Source organism: Phyllobates terribilis, unplaced genomic scaffold, assembly GCF_046119375.1.
Source record: "Phyllobates terribilis strain yellow unplaced genomic scaffold, ASM4611937v1 Scaffold_1__5_contigs__length_1240528914, whole genome shotgun sequence".
NCBI classification, from domain to species: Eukaryota; Metazoa; Chordata; class Amphibia; order Anura; family Dendrobatidae; genus Phyllobates; species Phyllobates terribilis.
In genome coordinates this window covers 709,174,121-709,191,788 of record NW_027362761.1, presented here as the reverse complement: position 1 = coordinate 709,191,788, position 17,668 = coordinate 709,174,121, and the positions used below count along the sequence as shown (strand labels likewise).

At 43.6% G+C, this 17,668-nt stretch overlaps 1 protein-coding gene across 4 annotated transcripts in view; it reads right to left on the bottom strand.

The window, feature by feature from the left end:
- The window catches only part of LOC141170275 (calcium/calmodulin-dependent protein kinase type IV-like), a 291,198-nt gene that overhangs the window by 46,567 nt on the left and 226,963 nt on the right, over positions 1 to 17,668 (bottom strand). For all 4 annotated transcript variants that reach the window (XM_073655149.1, XM_073655146.1, XM_073655147.1 and 1 more), the window contains one exon: positions 11,648 to 11,723. In XM_073655149.1, the coding sequence (XP_073511250.1) occupies positions 11,648 to 11,723 (76 nt within the window). The remainder of the gene's footprint in view (positions 1 to 11,647; positions 11,724 to 17,668) is intronic.

Below are 17,668 nucleotides of genomic sequence, written 5' to 3'. Positions count from 1 at the left end.
AATTTTTGAACGTTTTATTGTGAGCCCGTAAAAGTGGCTTAATATCTCTGACCACATTGTTGACAGCAGTGACCTGGGGGTCACTGTCACTATCGTTTTGGGCACTTTTTAGGCTTTCTACAGAGTGCCGGGGGTGCCACCGCAAAAATGCTCAGACCCATAGACTAACATTGGGCTCGTTGCTCGGGTCGAGCACCCGAGTATCACGGTGAGCTCGGCCCGAGCTTTTAGCACCCGAGCATTTTAGTGCTCGCTCAACACTAATTAGGACTCTTTCACATGTGTTAGGGAATTCCATTAGTCTTTCCACATTTAGGAACAGACAAGTGAAATTTGCTAACCTTGTCATAACTGTCACCATAGGGATGTGCTTGTATGGAGTGGGATCAGGAGCTGAGCCTGCTCCATACTGGGCAGATGTAGGCTGTGTTACATAGCCGGTGTCTGCCTGTAACAGCTATGTTCAGAGCTCGCCTTGATTGCTGCTGTTATGAGTATTTAAGTGCCCTTGTCAATCACTGACAGTGGCATTTAGATAGCTCGATGGCCGGTGCATGCAGTCACCTGCTCCCTTCTGCCCCCTGTGACGCAGTTGCAGGTTGATGATGGGTTGCCAGTAGTGCTGAGTGAGTGTGGTCGGAAAAGGTGTTATCTCAGCATGCTCGGATGTTATCCGAGTACCTTGTAGTGCTAAGCTAATATGCTCAAGTCCCTGTAGTAACATGTTTTGCGGCAGTAGACAGAAGCAACTCATGCTGGGATTACCTAACAAGCAGGCAATTCCTGCATGTGTTGCGTCTGTCTACCGTGGCAAAACATGCTACCGTGGCTACTCGAGCATAGTAGCAGAGCACTACAAGATACTCGGATAACACCCGAGCATGCTGGGATAACACCTTATCAGACCACTTTCGCTCATCACTAGTTGCCAGGTGCTGCTGCCATGTTAGTCGTTCAATGAAGCTCAGCCTGAGGTTGGGCTCCATGGAAGATGTCACAATCAAGGTTTTGTATTGCGGGACCGCTCCCGGCACATAGCACCGGGTGTCAGCTGTGAAAATCAGTTGACATCCGGCTATCGGCCCGAACCGCTTGTGTGCAGGCGTGAACGCAGCGCCCGTAATAGTACCTAGCTGGTCCATAAGTCCGAGGGCGCAGCTACGTACTATTACTGACTTGGTCGAAAAGGGGTTAAAGTTATGAAGTTCTGTGAAGCGCCAGTGGGTTCAAGCTGCTTACCACACCTCTAGATAAGTTCCTTGAGTTTGAGGGGTGTGGTTTCCAAAATGAGGTTACTTGTGGGGGGGTTTCCTCTGTTTAGGTACATCAGGGGCTCTGCAAATGCGACATAGTGTCCACTATCTATTCCAGACAAGTTTGCGCTTCAAAAGTCAAATGGTTCTCCTTTCTTTTGTGAGCCCTGCCATGCGCCTTTACAGTAGTATTCACCACATATGGGGTATCATCATAGTCAGGCGAAATTGTAGAATACGTTATATGGTTCATTTTCTCTTGTTACCCTTGTAAAAATTTAAAATTTGGGGCAAAATTAACATTTTTGTGGGAAAAATTCAAATGTTTATTTGTTCCTTCAACCTTGCTTTTATTCCTGTGAAGCATCTAAAGGGTTAATAATTTTCTTGAATATGGTTTTGAGCACTTTGAGAGGTGCACTTTTTAGAATGGTGTCACTTTTGGGTATTTTCTGTTATATAGGCCCCTCAAGGTAACTTTAACCCCTTTAACCCTAGGGTGGTTTGCACATCAATGACCGGGCCAATTTTTACAAATCTGACCACTGTAACTTTATGAGGTAATACCTCTGGAACGCTTCAATGGATCCCACTGATTCTGAGATTTTTTCGTGACATATTGTACTTCATGATAGTGGTAAAATTTCTTTGATATCACGTTTATTTGTGAAAAAATCGGAAATTTGGCAAAAATATCACAATTTTCAAAATGTGAATTTTTATGCCGTTAAATCAGAGAGATACAGTACCGACCAAAAGTTTGGACACACCTTCTCATTTAAAGATTTTTCTGTATTTTCATGACTATGAAAATTGTACATTCACACTGAAGGCATCAAAACTATGAATTAACACATGTGGAATTATATACTTAACAAAAACTGTGAAACAACTGAAAATATGTTCTAGGTTCGTCAAAGTAGCCACCTTTTGCTTTGATGACTGCTTTGCACACTCTTGGCATTCTCTTGATGAGCTTCAAGAGGTAGTCACCAGAAATGGTTTTCACTTCACAGGTGTGCCCTGTCAGGTTTAATAAGTGGGATTTCTTGCCTTATAAACGGGGTTGGGACCATCTGTTGTGTTGTGCAGAATTCTGGTGGATACACAGCTGATAGTCCTACTGAATAGACTGTTAGCTGCTTTTTTCTTGCCATAATACAAATTCTAAGTAAAGAAAAACGAGTGGCCATCATTACTTTAAGAAATTAAGGTCAGTCAGTCCGAAAAATTGGGAAAACTTTGAAAGTGTCCCCAAGTGCAGTTGCATAAACCATCAAGCGCTACAAAGAAACTGGCTCACATGAGGACCGCCCCAGGAAAGGAAGACCAAGAGTCACCTCTGCTTCTGAGGATAAGTTTATCCGAGTCACCAGCCTCAGAAATCGCAGGTTAACAGCAGCTCAGATTAGAGACCAGGTCAATGCCACACAGAGATCTAGCAGCAGACACATCTCTTCAACAACTGTTAAGAGGAGACTTTGTGCAGCAGGCTTTCTTGGTAAAATAGCTGCTAGGAAACCACTGCTAAGGACAGGCAACAAGCAGAAGAGACTTGTTTGGGCTAAAGAACACAAGGAATGGATATTAGACCAGTGGAAATCTGTGCTTTGGTCTGATGAGTCCAAATTTGAGATCTTTGGTTCCAACCACTGTGTCTTTTGTGCGACGCAGAAAAGGTGAACGGATTGACTCTGCATGCCTGGTTCCCACCGTGAAGCATGGAGGAGGAGGTGTGATGGTGTGGGGGTGCTTTGCTGGTGACACTGTTGGAGATTTATTCAAAATTGAAGGCATACTGAACCAGCATGGCTACCACAGCATCTTGCAGCAGCATGCTATTCCATCCGGTTTGCGTTTAGTTGGACCATCATTTATTTTTCAACAGGACAATGACCCCAAACACACCTCCAGGCTGTGTAAGGGCTATTTGACCAAGAAGGAGAGTGATGGGGTGCTACGCCAGATGATCTGGCCTCCACAGTCACCAGAACTGAACCCAATCGAGATGGTTTGGGGTGAGCTGGACCGCAGAGTGAAAGCAAAAAGTCATGAAAATACAGAAAAATCTTTAAATGAGACGGTGTGTCCAAACTTTTGGTCTGTACTGTATGTTACACAAAATAGTTAATAAACGACGCTTTTTTTTTGCAAAGACTAGTTTTTGCATAACCATTTTTGAGAGCTATAATTTTTCCATATTTTGGCCGTCTGAGTCATGTGACGGCTTGTTTTTTGTGGGACAAGTTGAAGTTTTTATTGGTACCATTTTCGGGCATGTGACATTTCTTGAATTCCGGAATTGTTTTTATGGGTTTTTTTTTATGCCGCTCCGCGTGTGGTAAAATTCATAAGGCAGCTTCATTCTACGGTCAGTACGTTTACAGCGGTACCACATTTATATCTTTTTTTAAAATGTTTTGGCGCTTTTACACAATAAAAACTATTTTCTAGAAAAAATATTTTTTTTGCATCGCTTTATTCTGAGACCTATAACTTTTTTATTTTTTGGATGATGGAGCTGAATGGTAGCTTGTTTTTTGTGGGACAAGATGACGTTTTCAGCGGTACCATTTTTATTTACATTCGTCTTTTTGATCGCGTGTTATTCCATTTTTTGTTTGGCGGTATGATAAAGCATTGTTTTTTGCTTCGTTTTTTATTTATTTTTTTACCGTGTTCACTAAAGGGGTTAACTATTGGGACAGTTTTATAGGTCAGGTCGTTCCGGACGCGGCAATACCAAATATGTGTACTTTTATTGGTTTATTTTTTTTCATAACAAATAAATATTATGGGTTCAATATATTTTTATTTTTGGGGGATTATTTCTTTCTTTTTTTATATATTTTTACTATTTTTTTTTTTTTTTTTACTATTACACTATGTCCCACTATGGGACTTTTACTTTTTGCAGCCTCATCGGCTGCATGGCATAGAGAGCAGCAGTTCCCTATGCCATGCAGCCTGTCAGCGCTGCACACAGGGCAGACATTACTTTGGTCATGCACTACGCATGACCAAAGTAACGTCCTGCCTCCTGGTGACCCGAATGTTGTCATGACGGGTCGTCATGGCAACATCCGGGAAGACGCGGCAGACATCGCTGGAGGCTGGCAGGAGAGGTGAGTATAGCGATCACCTCCCCTTGCCTCTGCAATGCTGCGATCGACTTCGATCGCAGCTTTGCGCGGGTTAATGTGCGGGGAGTGGTGCGGGACCACTCCCTGCACATAGCACCAGGTGTCAGCTCTAACAATAAGCTGACACCCGGCGGCGATCGCCGCTCGCGTAATGGTACGTAACTGGTCCATAAGTCCCAGGGCACAGCTACGTACTATTATTGACGTCGTCGGAAAAGAGTTAAATGTGATGTGGTCCCTAAAAATTGTCATAAATTTTTGTAAGAAAAATGAGAAATTGCTGTTCAACTTTTAACTCTGCAGATGTAAAGTAGACATATGGGAAATGTTTATATCCTTAACTCAGCTAGTCATGCTGTACAAAATAATTTATAAATATTGAAAGTTTTCAAAATTGTTAGATTTTTTACATTTTTGCCAAAATTCTGATATTTTTACAAATAAACGCAAAAAAATTTGACTTAAATTTACCACTAACATAGAGTACAATGTGTCACGAAAAACAGTCTCAGAATCACTGGGATCCGTTAAAGCAGTGGTCGGCAAACTTTTTTGCACCAGGGACCCGCTTTAAGCAAGACCAGTTTTCAATGGCCCGGTGGGGGTGGGGGCGGGGCTTTGGTCATATGTGGGTGGGGTTATGGAGGGGTGGAGCTTAGTGCATACTTATCATATAATTATGACATTTATAATGAGAATGTGATTCAACTTACCATAGGTTCAGAATGAGTGGGAGCACCAGGCTTGTTTCCCTGGATCAGTGGGAGCACTGGGCTTGTTTTCCTGCAACAAGACGATCCCATCTAGGTCCCATCTGATGATGATGACCACTACTACTGCTACTGGACACAGCCACTGCTGCTATGAATTTTCACTGTTATTTGCTTTTTTCACTTTAACCAGAAAATCTGCTGCTGGGCCGCAGGACACCAGAACACAGCTACAGGAGTCATAAGGGTGGGACACCTGACGTCATATCTAGCTTCCCATTAGCATCCAGAGCCCCTCCCCCTCCAACTTGCAGCTAGCAGGAGGGGAAGGAGCACTGGACACACATGACCTGCTTGTCCCTGCTCCTGCCTGAGCACATTCTGCGAGTAGGGCCGCATGGCTAATTATCTATTCACTGCCAGTCCCTCCTCCTCTTTTCTTATAGGCTACTGATCACATGCTGGCTTTCTCTCTGCTGATCCTCTACAACTGTCAGCGGCGCTGCGGACCGGCTGAAAAACCCCAAACGGCCCGGTCCTGGTCCGCGGACCGGCGGTTGGGGACCTCTGCGTTAAAGCATTCCAGAGTTATTACCACATAAAGTGACACTAGTCAGAATTGTAACATTTTGACTTGTCAGGAAGGTGAAAACAAGCTCAGGGATGCAGTGGTTAAATTGGTTGAGTGCTACTTTTTATCGATGTCCTATCCTTTGCAACACTCGGTACCTCCGCTGGTCAGCTGTTATCGATGATCGATGATGGCTGGAAGTTCTCGGATGCGGCCTGATTACAACAGCTCGTGTCATTTCTACAGTTGCCACAACTGGGTACTGCAGATCAACCCTCTATTCAAATCAATAGGGGGTGAATTTGCATTACCTGGCTGCTGCCACTATAGGTTTGAAGGAGCTGCAGTGTTCCAGCAGTATCTGAGAATGTCTGTCTGGCGGAGTGCTTAGTGTTGCATCCCTACATATCAGATACTGATGTCCTTGATTTATGGTGCCTATGGTTTGAGCTGTATGAATCTGTTACTAGTTAGTCTTAAAAAAAAAAATGACAAAAACAAATACAAAACTTTTTTTTTTTTTTGGATCATACCACCTTAAATACAAGTGTCATGGGGATACTGCAACAAAGAGGGGCCAGAAGATTGCACTTATTAGAACTGCTTCACCATCCTATTAAACAGTGCAGGTTTCCTTGCTGTCATGGCAAGGGTTAATCAGTTCAGTTGATCTCCTGGAGCTCTCTATCCTGAATTGTCTCAGCTGTTCTGTGTTGGCCACTTCCCTCTGTTATATATGCTCGACAATAGCACTTGGGAGTTGCCAGTGATAGTTTTACTTCCCGGTTTGGTAGTGATGGAGAAAGTTAAGTGTTTTGAGTTGGCGGTTGACTAATGCTCCTGCCGTTTTTCAGCACTTTGTATATTACATATTTTGTCATCTGGCAGGTAGATTTGTGGTCGTCTACCTGGATGACATATTGATTTATTCACCAGACCTCGATTCACATCAGGCACTTTTCAGGCAAGTCTTACAAATACTCAAGGACAATAAATTATATGTCAAACCAGAGAAATGTATGTTTTCGGTTAAGGAGATGCCTTTTCTGGGATATTTCTTATCGTCCACTGTTTTTTCTGACGAAAGTCTGGGTGGTACTGGATTGGAATCGTCCTGAAGACTTAAAAGCTTCACAAACGATTTTAGGTTTTGCCAATTATTATCGTAAGTTCATCAAGAACTTTTCAGTAGTGGCCAAACCACTGACAGATATGACCAAAAAAGGGAACAGACTTTTCTAAATGGTCCAGTCCGGCCAGTAAGGCATTTGCTACTTTAAAGAGCTGTTTTGCTTATTCGACGATTCTTATACAGACTGACGTCACTCAGCCATTCATTGTAGAGGTTGATGCATCAGAGATGGGGGTTGGGGCTATATTGTCACAGGGTTCATCTCCAAGTAAATGGCATCCGTGTGCACACTTCTCCAATAAACTGTCGTCCGCCCAGGGAAACTATGACATTGGTAATTACCGATCATAAAAATCTTTTATATTTGGAATTGGCCAAACGTGTAACACCTAGAAAGGCAAGATGATCATTGTTCTTTGCGAGATTCAACTTTTTTGTGACTTATAGACCAGGGGATAAGAACGTTAAGGCAGATGCTTCATCTAGTTTTTTCAGGGGGGGAAGGAAGTAATTGCGAGCCGGTTCCTATATTACAGAAGGGTGTAGTTATTGCTACTATACGTTCTGATCTGGAGAAAGAAGTTGTAGAGGCTCAGGGGGACACCCCTGCTGCCTGTCCTTCAAGTAAACTGTTCCTTCCAGTGAACCTCCATCTTGAAATTTTGAGGGAACATCGTGATTCGGTCCTGGCTGGATATCATGGTAGTAATTCCACCACAGATCTTCTTACTCATCGTTTTTGGTGGCCTAGGTTGCACCAAGATGATTGGGAATATGTAGCTGCCTGCAGTACTTATGCACATTCCAAGAAACCACATACTCGTCCGTCTGGGGCTCTTCAACCTTGTGATTCCCTGTAGACCATGGACTCATGTGTCTGTAGATTTGATCACTGATCTACCTGTATCAGCAAGGAACATAGTAATATTGGTGGTGCATAGATTCAGCAAGATGGCTAATTTCATTCAAGGATTGCCTGTTTGTTAGGGAATCCCCGCATGTGTTGCGGCTGTCTAAAAGCCGCGAAAGATGCAGCTGTGGGAGCTCGAACATACTACTAGAGCACGCCCGATATACTCAGATAACACCCGAGCCTGCTCGGATAACACGATATCCAAGCACGCTCGCTTATCACTAATAAACAGCCTAAACATGAAATTAATTAATTTTTTTTTGTAATCATGGAAATTTAAAGTTATCATGTTCTAATTACAGAATTTTTCACCCATTCTCCTCTTTCCCACAAATTAAAAAAAAGGTAATAAATATAATGTATTTGTACACCTATTATCCAATTAGTAATCCAATACATGCTTCAGAAAACATGTGACACACAGCATTCTCAACATAAATAATTTTTTTTTTTACTTCACGCTTGAAAAGCTATAAGTAAAGAAAGAAATGTCCATGTCTTTAAAGGTTTTCCAAGTTGTTAAAAAAGTGGACAGGAGGATAAAGTGAAATAATAAAAGGAGAATTACTTATCTGTTTAACCCTTTCCCTGCATAGGAAGTATTGATCCTTCCTATGTCACATTCTTGTGTTTGGCCCAGGTTCTGAACCCGTTCCTTAAGGGGGTTGTTCACTACTCAATCCTTCTGTTTCCACCTTGTAAAATAATAAAACTTGTCCTCACCTTCGTTGTGGCCACTGGTCCAGTGGTCCCGGCATTAGCTCTACAGGGACCATAACAATGACTTGACATAACTATGTTACACTATCCCTGCGGCCAGTCAGCACTGGCTCCACTCTCCCCGCCTTCGGACAATCACATAAATCCAGAAGAAGTCAAAGCTGCTGCTCTATCATTTCCTTCAGATGTGTGTAATGTGTCCACAGGAGGGGAGAGTGAAGCCAGCACTAATTGGCCCCAGAGATCATGTGACCTTACAACGTTACGCGATCCCCGGGAGAGTCAGTGCCAACATTGCTGGAACGGCGCCTGCACAGGAAGTGAGTATAAGTGTCATTATTTTACAAGGGAGAAACATGAAGATTGAGAAGGTATTATTCAGGTAGTTGACAACTCCTTTAAATGTCAAGTGCACAAATTCACGTTCATAGGGGAACTAAAAAATAAAGTGAAAATAAATTATTATTTTTTTTAGGAATTATATGTTTAAATGACTCTTTTTCCCAATTCAAAAATAAAGGTATTTAAAATATAAACATATTTGGTTTTGTTGTGTCCATGAAAGTCCTATCTATGAAAATATAACATTAATCTATATGATAAAGACAAAATAAAAATTGTCATTTTTTTTAAGTCTCTGCATCTCTTCCAAATCTGCAATAAAAAAGTGAATAAAACATCCTATGTACTTAAAGAACTAGTCCTCATAGAGGTCCATTGACATAAAAATTAAAAAAAAGTTACAAATCTCAGAAAATGGCAAAACAAACCATATGGCAATTGAAAAATTGGTAGGTTGGGGAGGGGTTAATCTGCCAACCTCCTTTGCCCTTTGAACTGATTTCAACAATGTCTTCATAATAACCATTTTAGATAAACTGTTGTATCAGTCAGAATCAATATGCTGAAATCTATTTATATAAATAAAAATGTAAATGTTCGTTTGTTCAAAATCTTAAATCTCTGAAAGTTCTTCACCGATTGCTTTGAAATTTTGACATAACATTGCATTCGAATATACGCATGTTTTTATATACCTACTATGTTTTTATATACCAGCTGTTGGACATAAAAGCAAAAGGAAAGGGGACTGTTATGAGCTCATTCCCAGGCTGACTCTCCCCGGCCGCCCAGCATTCCCCCCACCCCTTAGTGTCATCTCATTCATAAACCTTTCTCCCTCTCTTTCATTTGCCCCAGCCGCTGCCTGTGCTCTGCTTCTTTCGTGTCCCCCGTGGGGGTTGGGGGGAAAGGGGAATGACGAGACCGTCTGTTCAAGGCCGAAAGACGCTGCTGCTCATCATCACCACCGTCTGAGAGGCAGCCGCCTCTGCTCTCCGGCACCGCTGCTGCTGCTTCATCTCCGGCAGGTGAGTCTTATTTCCGACTGTGCAACAACAAGCGGGGGAGGGAAGGAAGGAGAGCGGGAGGCTGCACGGAGAGGCGCAGGCCGTGGCCTCCGCTCTGGGCGCTGAGCTAGGCCCGAGACTCGCAGCAGTGAGCGGATAGCAAGCGAGTGCAAATCCCACTGCGCCACCGGCGGGAGCGGCGCTGTGATCTGGCCGGTACCGACCCGGGACATGTCAAGCGGATCACCCCTCCCCTTCTGCCACCCCCTGCCTTCATCTCTGCGCCCCCTCCTGTCACATTCCCTCTGTACTAGGGAATTGCATAACTAGCAATCCCTGACATGACCGGCTCCATTGTGACACCTGACTGTGTCAAAATTTCAAAGCAATCAATGAAAAACTAATACTCTACTTTCTGGTGACACATAAAGATGTTAAAATTAACTACAAATATGCGTGTCTAGCTGCAAAACAATCGATCAGCTGAAAAATTCTCACATCAATTGCTGGAAATTGGGAATGGAAAGGTGCCGGTTGATCTGACCTCAGGACGAATTTCATTGCCTCATAACTTCTGCAATTTAGTGACGTCAAAAGAACAATTGGTTGAAAAAATATTTCCTAATATTCAATCCAATTATAAGAATCATGATTTGGCTGAGTGAATGAGCTATTCTTGCAGCCAAGAACAAAGACGTCTACGAACTTAACAATATTATTCAGTCTAACATTCAAAGAGAGGCCGTCACATACAAGTCCATCGACACTGTTGTGGAAGCAGATGAAGTGGTTAATTATCCAACAGAATTTTTGAATTCACTCGATCTGCCAGGGAAGCCACCTCACGTACTTCAATTGAAAACCGGCGTGCCAATTAACATGTTGCGAAATATCAACCAGCCAAAGCTTTGCAATGGCACGCGGCTTGCAGTTAAACAATGAGCAATGTCGTTGAAGCAACAATCTTGACAGGACCTTTCAAAGGTGAAGATGTCCTCATTCCTTGCATTCCTATGATTCCAACAGATACGCCATTTGAATTTAAGACTGTTAGAACCCTCCTGTTTGTTTTTTCTATCTTGTGTTTGGCGGTCACGTGACGAACTGCCTTTATATTCCAGCTCCGCCCTTTTGGCTGTGCTGGACTTCAGTGTTTGATTGTTTCTCTAGCCTGGTGCTTCGGTGCCTTTCTCTCTCAAGTTCGCTTGGTCCTCTGGGACGTCTAGTACATATTTGTCAGTTTGTCTTTTTGTGTTTTGCAACAACTTCTCTGTTTAGGAGGTGTCCCATTTTTGTCCCAGTCCTTAGTTCTTTTAGGGACTCCTCCCTTAATTCTATAGGTCTTCGTTCAGACTAGCCGAGGACTAAGGCGGGTCTGTTCACTAGGAACAGGCAGCCCGCTACATCGTAGGGATTCAGCTTAGTCTTACTGTAGGGACAGCTTTCCCCTATCTTTCCTTAGTACATGTTGCAGATCATAACAAAGACATTGCAATTCCCAATTCGATTGGCGTTTGCAATCACCGTCAACAAAGCTCAGGGCTAATCTTTAGAATTGTGCAGTTTAAATCTAGACACGGATTGCTTCACACATGGACAATCATATGTTGCATGTTCTAGAGTCGGCAAACCAGACAATCTCTATATCTACACAGACAATGGAACAACAAAAAATATTGTATACCCACAAGCATTGTGAAATTAAATATTTTAGAAACGTGCGCTTTGTCTTTCATTTCTTTCCCATTTAACCACACTGAGCCACAGCAACGCATGGCCGGGTACAGCTAGTTGCTAATAAAATAAATTACATCTGATACTATACTTTAACAATGAGACAAACAAGAAATTCTTACAAAATGTATGTAATTACACCAACAGACCACATGTCAACCTCTGGGCCATATGGAGATCCTTGAAGAATTTCTGGTGCTGAAAAAAAAATAGAGTGGCATATAATAAACAAAACGGCATGGAAAAAGTGGTGTAATTGCTCATGGTGACCAATGAAGTTTCTTTCATTGTTTGTTCAAAAAAATATCCAGTAAATTCCTTTAATTAGCAAATCACACTTGTTTTGCTTAAGGAGGTAATCATTTTAGAATTAAATTGTTGGCTGTTGTGTTACACTTCCAAAAAGTAATATTTAAAGTTTATTGTCAGCAGATGCAGTCTGAAACTACTTCCTTCCTATGTCAGAAGATGTGCTCCCAGTCAACATTCTGATGTACTATTGGAAATACAGGTTGCTGAGATAAGGATAAACTGCTCACAATGCAGCACACCATCTTTATGAATGCTGAGCAGCAGTTGTCTCCTGGAGAAAACCTATTTAAGGCACTGTCCAAAGATCCCCACTGAATGGTTAAAACACTGTTCTGAGGTGTGCATGAGCGGTGTGTGAGCTCAGTAGTAAGTCTATGCATCCATACACCACTCAGAGTGAATACTGAGACTCATTTACCTACTTTTAAGAGCATATACTGTTCTGTGCACGAAGCTCATCCTGAAATCCCTACCAATCAGAAACACTATGCAGCACATGTAATATATGAAAACTTTTCCAAAATGATAGTTACACTTTAACATTCTAGGACAGGTTTCTGTCAGTGTGTCATAGAGAAAAATTAAAACCCAAAAGACATCTTCAGAGAGGGGACATATCACCCTCACATTGAACAAATGGGATTAATTATAGCTGGGAAGAGAAAAACTAATTATAACTAGGGAAGCGAAAGAGCTAAGACTTCAACCTCCATTGAAGTAGGGGCCTTCTACAGTGCCCAGATAATTACAGCAGAAAGATTTGCTGGAAAAAAGGCAACAAGTCTGAGATCTATTTACGCAGAGGCGGAGAAGTGCTTTTCCCAGGAATAGTGCTTCCTCTGATCAAAAAATCTTGGGGTTTTGCACTGATCTGATATTTATGGATGATATATTTTTGGCATCGTAATGAAGGGACGCTCATAACGCATTCACTCAAATCACCGTAAGGACATTCTAATCCCTTCAACTTAATAACGATCTCCTGACAATATCTATGACCTGGGACCTCCAGGGGCAAAGATATCTTGTAAGTTGGGGATCTGATGGAATTCTGAAGGACCTAGCACATTCCACAACCAGCCCCCATGTGAGCTCATCAAAAGGAGGGGTATGTGGGCATAGCATTAAGCTAATAAAAATGAAAGTTTGGGTCTCTGTCTTTGTTCATTCTGGAAGACATAAGTTTGCTGAGAGAGTGTTCCATTTTACCAATCGGAGTGCTTTCCTCCATAAAGATAAGAGCCATTCCTGCAGCATCAGGTTTAGTAATTTTCTTCCCATTATTCCTTTTTATTTCATGTAATTGTATATATTGTATTGCTTTGTTCCCATTTTGTATCATTTTTGTATATTTTTATAAATACTGCCTGCCTTTTTGGATTAAATATATAAAATTTAATATCACTGATCCTCTTGCTCTGTAAACCGCACCCCTGAAGTCATAAACTGCCTGTAACGGGTTTCCAATCGGCGTGTATAAACGATCGATGGTGGCAGATAGTAATGGTTCCTTTTTTTGTTATTGTGGAGTTGACAGTGACTGTACGGGGGGGGGGGGGGGGTGCGCATATATACAGTACAGACCAAAAGTTTGGACACACCTATGAAAATTGTACATTCACACTGAAGGCCTCAAAACTATGAACCAACACATGTGGACTTATATACTTATATTCTAGGTTCTTCAAAGTAGACACCTTTTGCTTTGATGACTGCTTTGCGCACTCTTGGCATTCTCTTGATGAGCTTCAAGAGGTAGTCACCGGAAATGGTTTTCACTTCACAGGTGTGCCCTGTCAGGTTTAATAAGTGGGATTTCTTGCCTTATAAATGGGGTTGGGACCATCTGTTGTGTTGTGCAGAAGTCTGGTGGATACACAGTTGATAGTCCTACTGAATAGACTGTTAGAATTTGTAGTATGGCAAGAAAAAAGCAGCTAAGTAAAGAAAAACGAGTGGCCATCATTACTTTAAGAAATGAAGGTCAGTCAGTCCGAAAAATTGGGCAAATTTTAATGTGTCCCCAAGTGCAGTTGCAAAAACCATCAAGCGCAACAAAGAAACTGGCTCACATGAGGACCGCCCCAGAAAAGGAAGACCAAGAGTCACCTCTGCTTCACAAAGTCTCCTCTTAACAGTTGTTGTAGAGATGTGTCTGCTGCTAGAACTCTGTGTGGCATTGACCTGGTCTCTAATCTGAGCTGCTGTTAACCTGCGATTTCTGAGGCTGGTGACTCGGATAAACTTATCCTCAGAAGCAGAGGTGACTCTTGGTCTTCCTTTCCTGGGGCGGTCCTCATGTGAGCCAGTTTCTTTGTAGCGCTTGATGGTTTTTACAACTGCACTTGGGGACACTTTCAAAGTTTTCCCAATTTTTCGCACTGACTGACCTTCATTTCTTAAAGTAATGATGGCCACTCGTTTTTCTTTACTTAGCTGCTTTTTTCTTGCCATAATACAAATTCTAACAGTCTATTCAGTAGGACTATCAGCTGTGTATCCATCAGACTTCTGCACAAGACAACTGATGGTCCCAACCCCATTTATAAGGCAAGAAATCCCACTTATTAAATCTGACAGGGCACACCTGTGAAGTGACAACCATTTCCGGTGACTACCTCTTGAAGCTCATCAAGAGAATGCCAAGAGTGTGCAAAGCAGTCATCAAAGCAAAAGGTGGCTACTTTGAAGAACCTAGAATATAAGACATATTTTCAGTTTTTTCACACTTTTTTGATAAGTATATAATTCCACATGTGTTAATTCATAGATTTGATGCCTTCAGTGTGAATGTACAATTTTGATAGTCATGAAAATATAGAAAAATCTTTAAATGAGAAGGTGTGTCCAAACTTTTGGTCTGTACTGTATATGTATGTATGTATATATATATATATATATATATATATATATATATATATAATGATTGTTAGGTGTCGGGCGTTTGCTGGATCCTAAATAGGTTCAGAACCATCAGTGGATTCTGTGGTCTCCTATTCTGGTCCAGCCAGGGCTGATGCTGCTCAGTATCGTCGTCAGTCCCAGCGCCTAGCTGGTACTAGAGATGTACAAGTTGTCTCTCGGGTCTTTGTTCCTAGCAACATGAAGCGTAGGTTGCAGAGGGAAACAGGGCTGCTACAGCCTAAGTCCAGGATTCACTGCACTGAGCATGCCCTTGACATGGCGGACTGTGATTGGTGGTTTGGGAGTCAGCTGATCCGGTGACCTGGCACCGCCTGATTGGTCGCGGGTGATGTCACCAATAGTGCGACGGTGGGCAGGGCTTAATCTTTAAATAGCCCGCCCACAATCATGGCGGCGCGCTCTGATCATTGAGCTGTGATGGTGTCATTGTGTGGACGCTTGGTCGTTTGGGCTCCACGTGTGCTTTAGCTTCTGTCGGGCAGGTTTAGCGGGGGATAGGCAGCCTTAGATGGAGGGAGGCATCTAGCTTCGTCTGACAGTCTGGCTCCGACAAAGAGGTCGTCATACACCCCGAGCAGTCTGCAGACGCCGTATTCCCATCACCGACTGTAAGCCACGTGGAGAGATACTCCTCAGTCCGGTAGCACGCCAGCTGGGAGCACGTATACACCGGCGTGAATCACACACACATCCTAGCGCCTGCTGTGTAGTCCCTGTGCTGTAAACAGGGCTACAGATACATTATTTATCGCACCTCTCTCGTGCAGTTAACGGAGATAGTGCGAATCCCTATTCCCGTTCCGGTGTGCAGTAACATGGAAGGGATTGTTATTTCAGTTGGTTGTTTTACCTTCTTACCCGGAAGGTGTTCAGCCGCAGTCCTCCAGGCTGCATTGCGAACCCCTGGTTCGGTTGCTTTCCATTATAAATAAAGTTGTTTGCAACCGTCCCCTTAACAATGGCACCACGTGAATTCTTAATTATGCGAGACGTATTATTCAGTAGGCCCAGGAACGTGAGCTATTGTTCATATTGTTCATATATTTGTTCAACAAATAAACATCAATTCAACCTATGAGACTGAACATTGACTCATAGGTTGAATTGATGTTTGTTTATTTGTTGAAGGCCTGTTGAATAAGTTGTAGGGCTGGTACAATAGATAATCTTCTAAATAACCTTAGAGGACAAAGATGCAGGTTAATTGAACAATCAATATTTGTTAATCTGTTGATTACCCATTGCATCAGTCCATGCAGCTTGTTGCTCTGCAAACATCACAGGTCAAAATATGCAGGTTAATTGAACACTCGAACAATGAGTGATGACCAAAAGCGGGGTGACACTGGTTGGGGTAGTTTACCCTGGAAGCCCAAAGTCGCAGATGTTCTAATTCCCGGCGAACCAGCGGATGGGAGAGACTCTGTCATTTACATCATCTTATGTACTTGCTGGAACTGTACTATATGTTATTGACTATTGTTGATCCAATTAATTATTACAGTAGTGTGTTACCCTCAACCTGTGTTGTCTGAGTAGTATAATGCCCACGGGAAAGGAGTACAAACGTTCAGTGGGATGAGCCTAGTCTATGCGGTCGTTCTATAGACAGTCAGGCCAGCGGATGAGAGCACCTACTGACCCTCGTGTCTCCACAATATACGGTGGTGTGAAAAAGTGTTTGCCCCCTTACTGATTTCTTAATCACTTGCATGCTTGTCACACATAAATGTTTCAGATCACAAAACAAATTTAAATATTGTTACGGATCCGGGTGGTGGAACCTCTGTGCTGTGGTGCAAGGAGGGACCCAGAGGGGCGTAACTAAGTATTAACCCGGACCAACCCTGGTCGTACGGCGGCTAACGACTCCGTGACCAGGGAGAGCCCAAGCAGAGGGACCAGGTGCTACTCTGGGGACGACCTTGTAAGAGAGCAGGTGACTCCCATGGGTCAGATGGCTGAGACTGACCGATACTGCAGATGGGCACAGCAGGCAGGCTGACGAGAGGTCCGGGTAGATGAACTGTCAGAGACAGCAGGTGATAGGCGGAAGTCTCTAGGTAGGCTGTCAGGTGGTCATGGCAAGTGACAGGCGGGAGCCTCTAGGTAGGCTGTCAGGTGGTCACGGCAAGTGACGGGCAGGAGCCTCCGGGTAGGCAGACAGGTGGTCACGGCAAGTGACGGGCAGGAGCCTCCGGGTAGGCAGACAGGTGGTCACGGCAAGTTACAGGCAGGAGCCTCCGGGTAGACAGACAGGTGGTCACGGCAAGTGACAGGCGGGAGCCTCTAGGTAGGCTGTCAGGTGGTCACGGCAAGTGACGGGCAGGAGCCTCCGGGTAGGCAGACAGGTAACAGGCAGGTGCTTCCAGGTAAGCAGGCGGGTGAGGCCCATAGACAGACTGGCGGACTGAATGGAAGACAGACTGTCGGGCTGGAGAGTAGTCAGGCTGGCGGACTGGACTGATAGTCAGGTTGGCGGGCAGGACTAGTAGTCAGGCTAGCAGCGGGACCTGAGGGCTGAAGCAGAGGTTAGAACACTGTGCATCAACTATTGCTCGGGCACCTCCATTTTGGAGGAGGTGCCTTATATATGGGAGGACCTCCGGCAATTGGCCGGGGACTCCTTAGGGCGGCGCACACGGCCCCTTTAAGAGGAGGGGAGCACGCGCGCGCACCCTAAGCACAGTGCCCAGGAAGCTGCGCGCGCCGGCAGCAGAAGCAGGAAGAGGAGCGCTGGAGGACGCCAGGCAGGGAGCGCAGGGGTGAGAGGGACGGCGTCTCTGCCTGGCAGAGGGCAGAGACACTGATGCTACAAATATTAGACAAAAATAAAGCAAGTAAACACAAAATACAGTTTTTAAATTAAGGTCTTTATTATTAAGGGAAAAAGAAATCCAAACCTA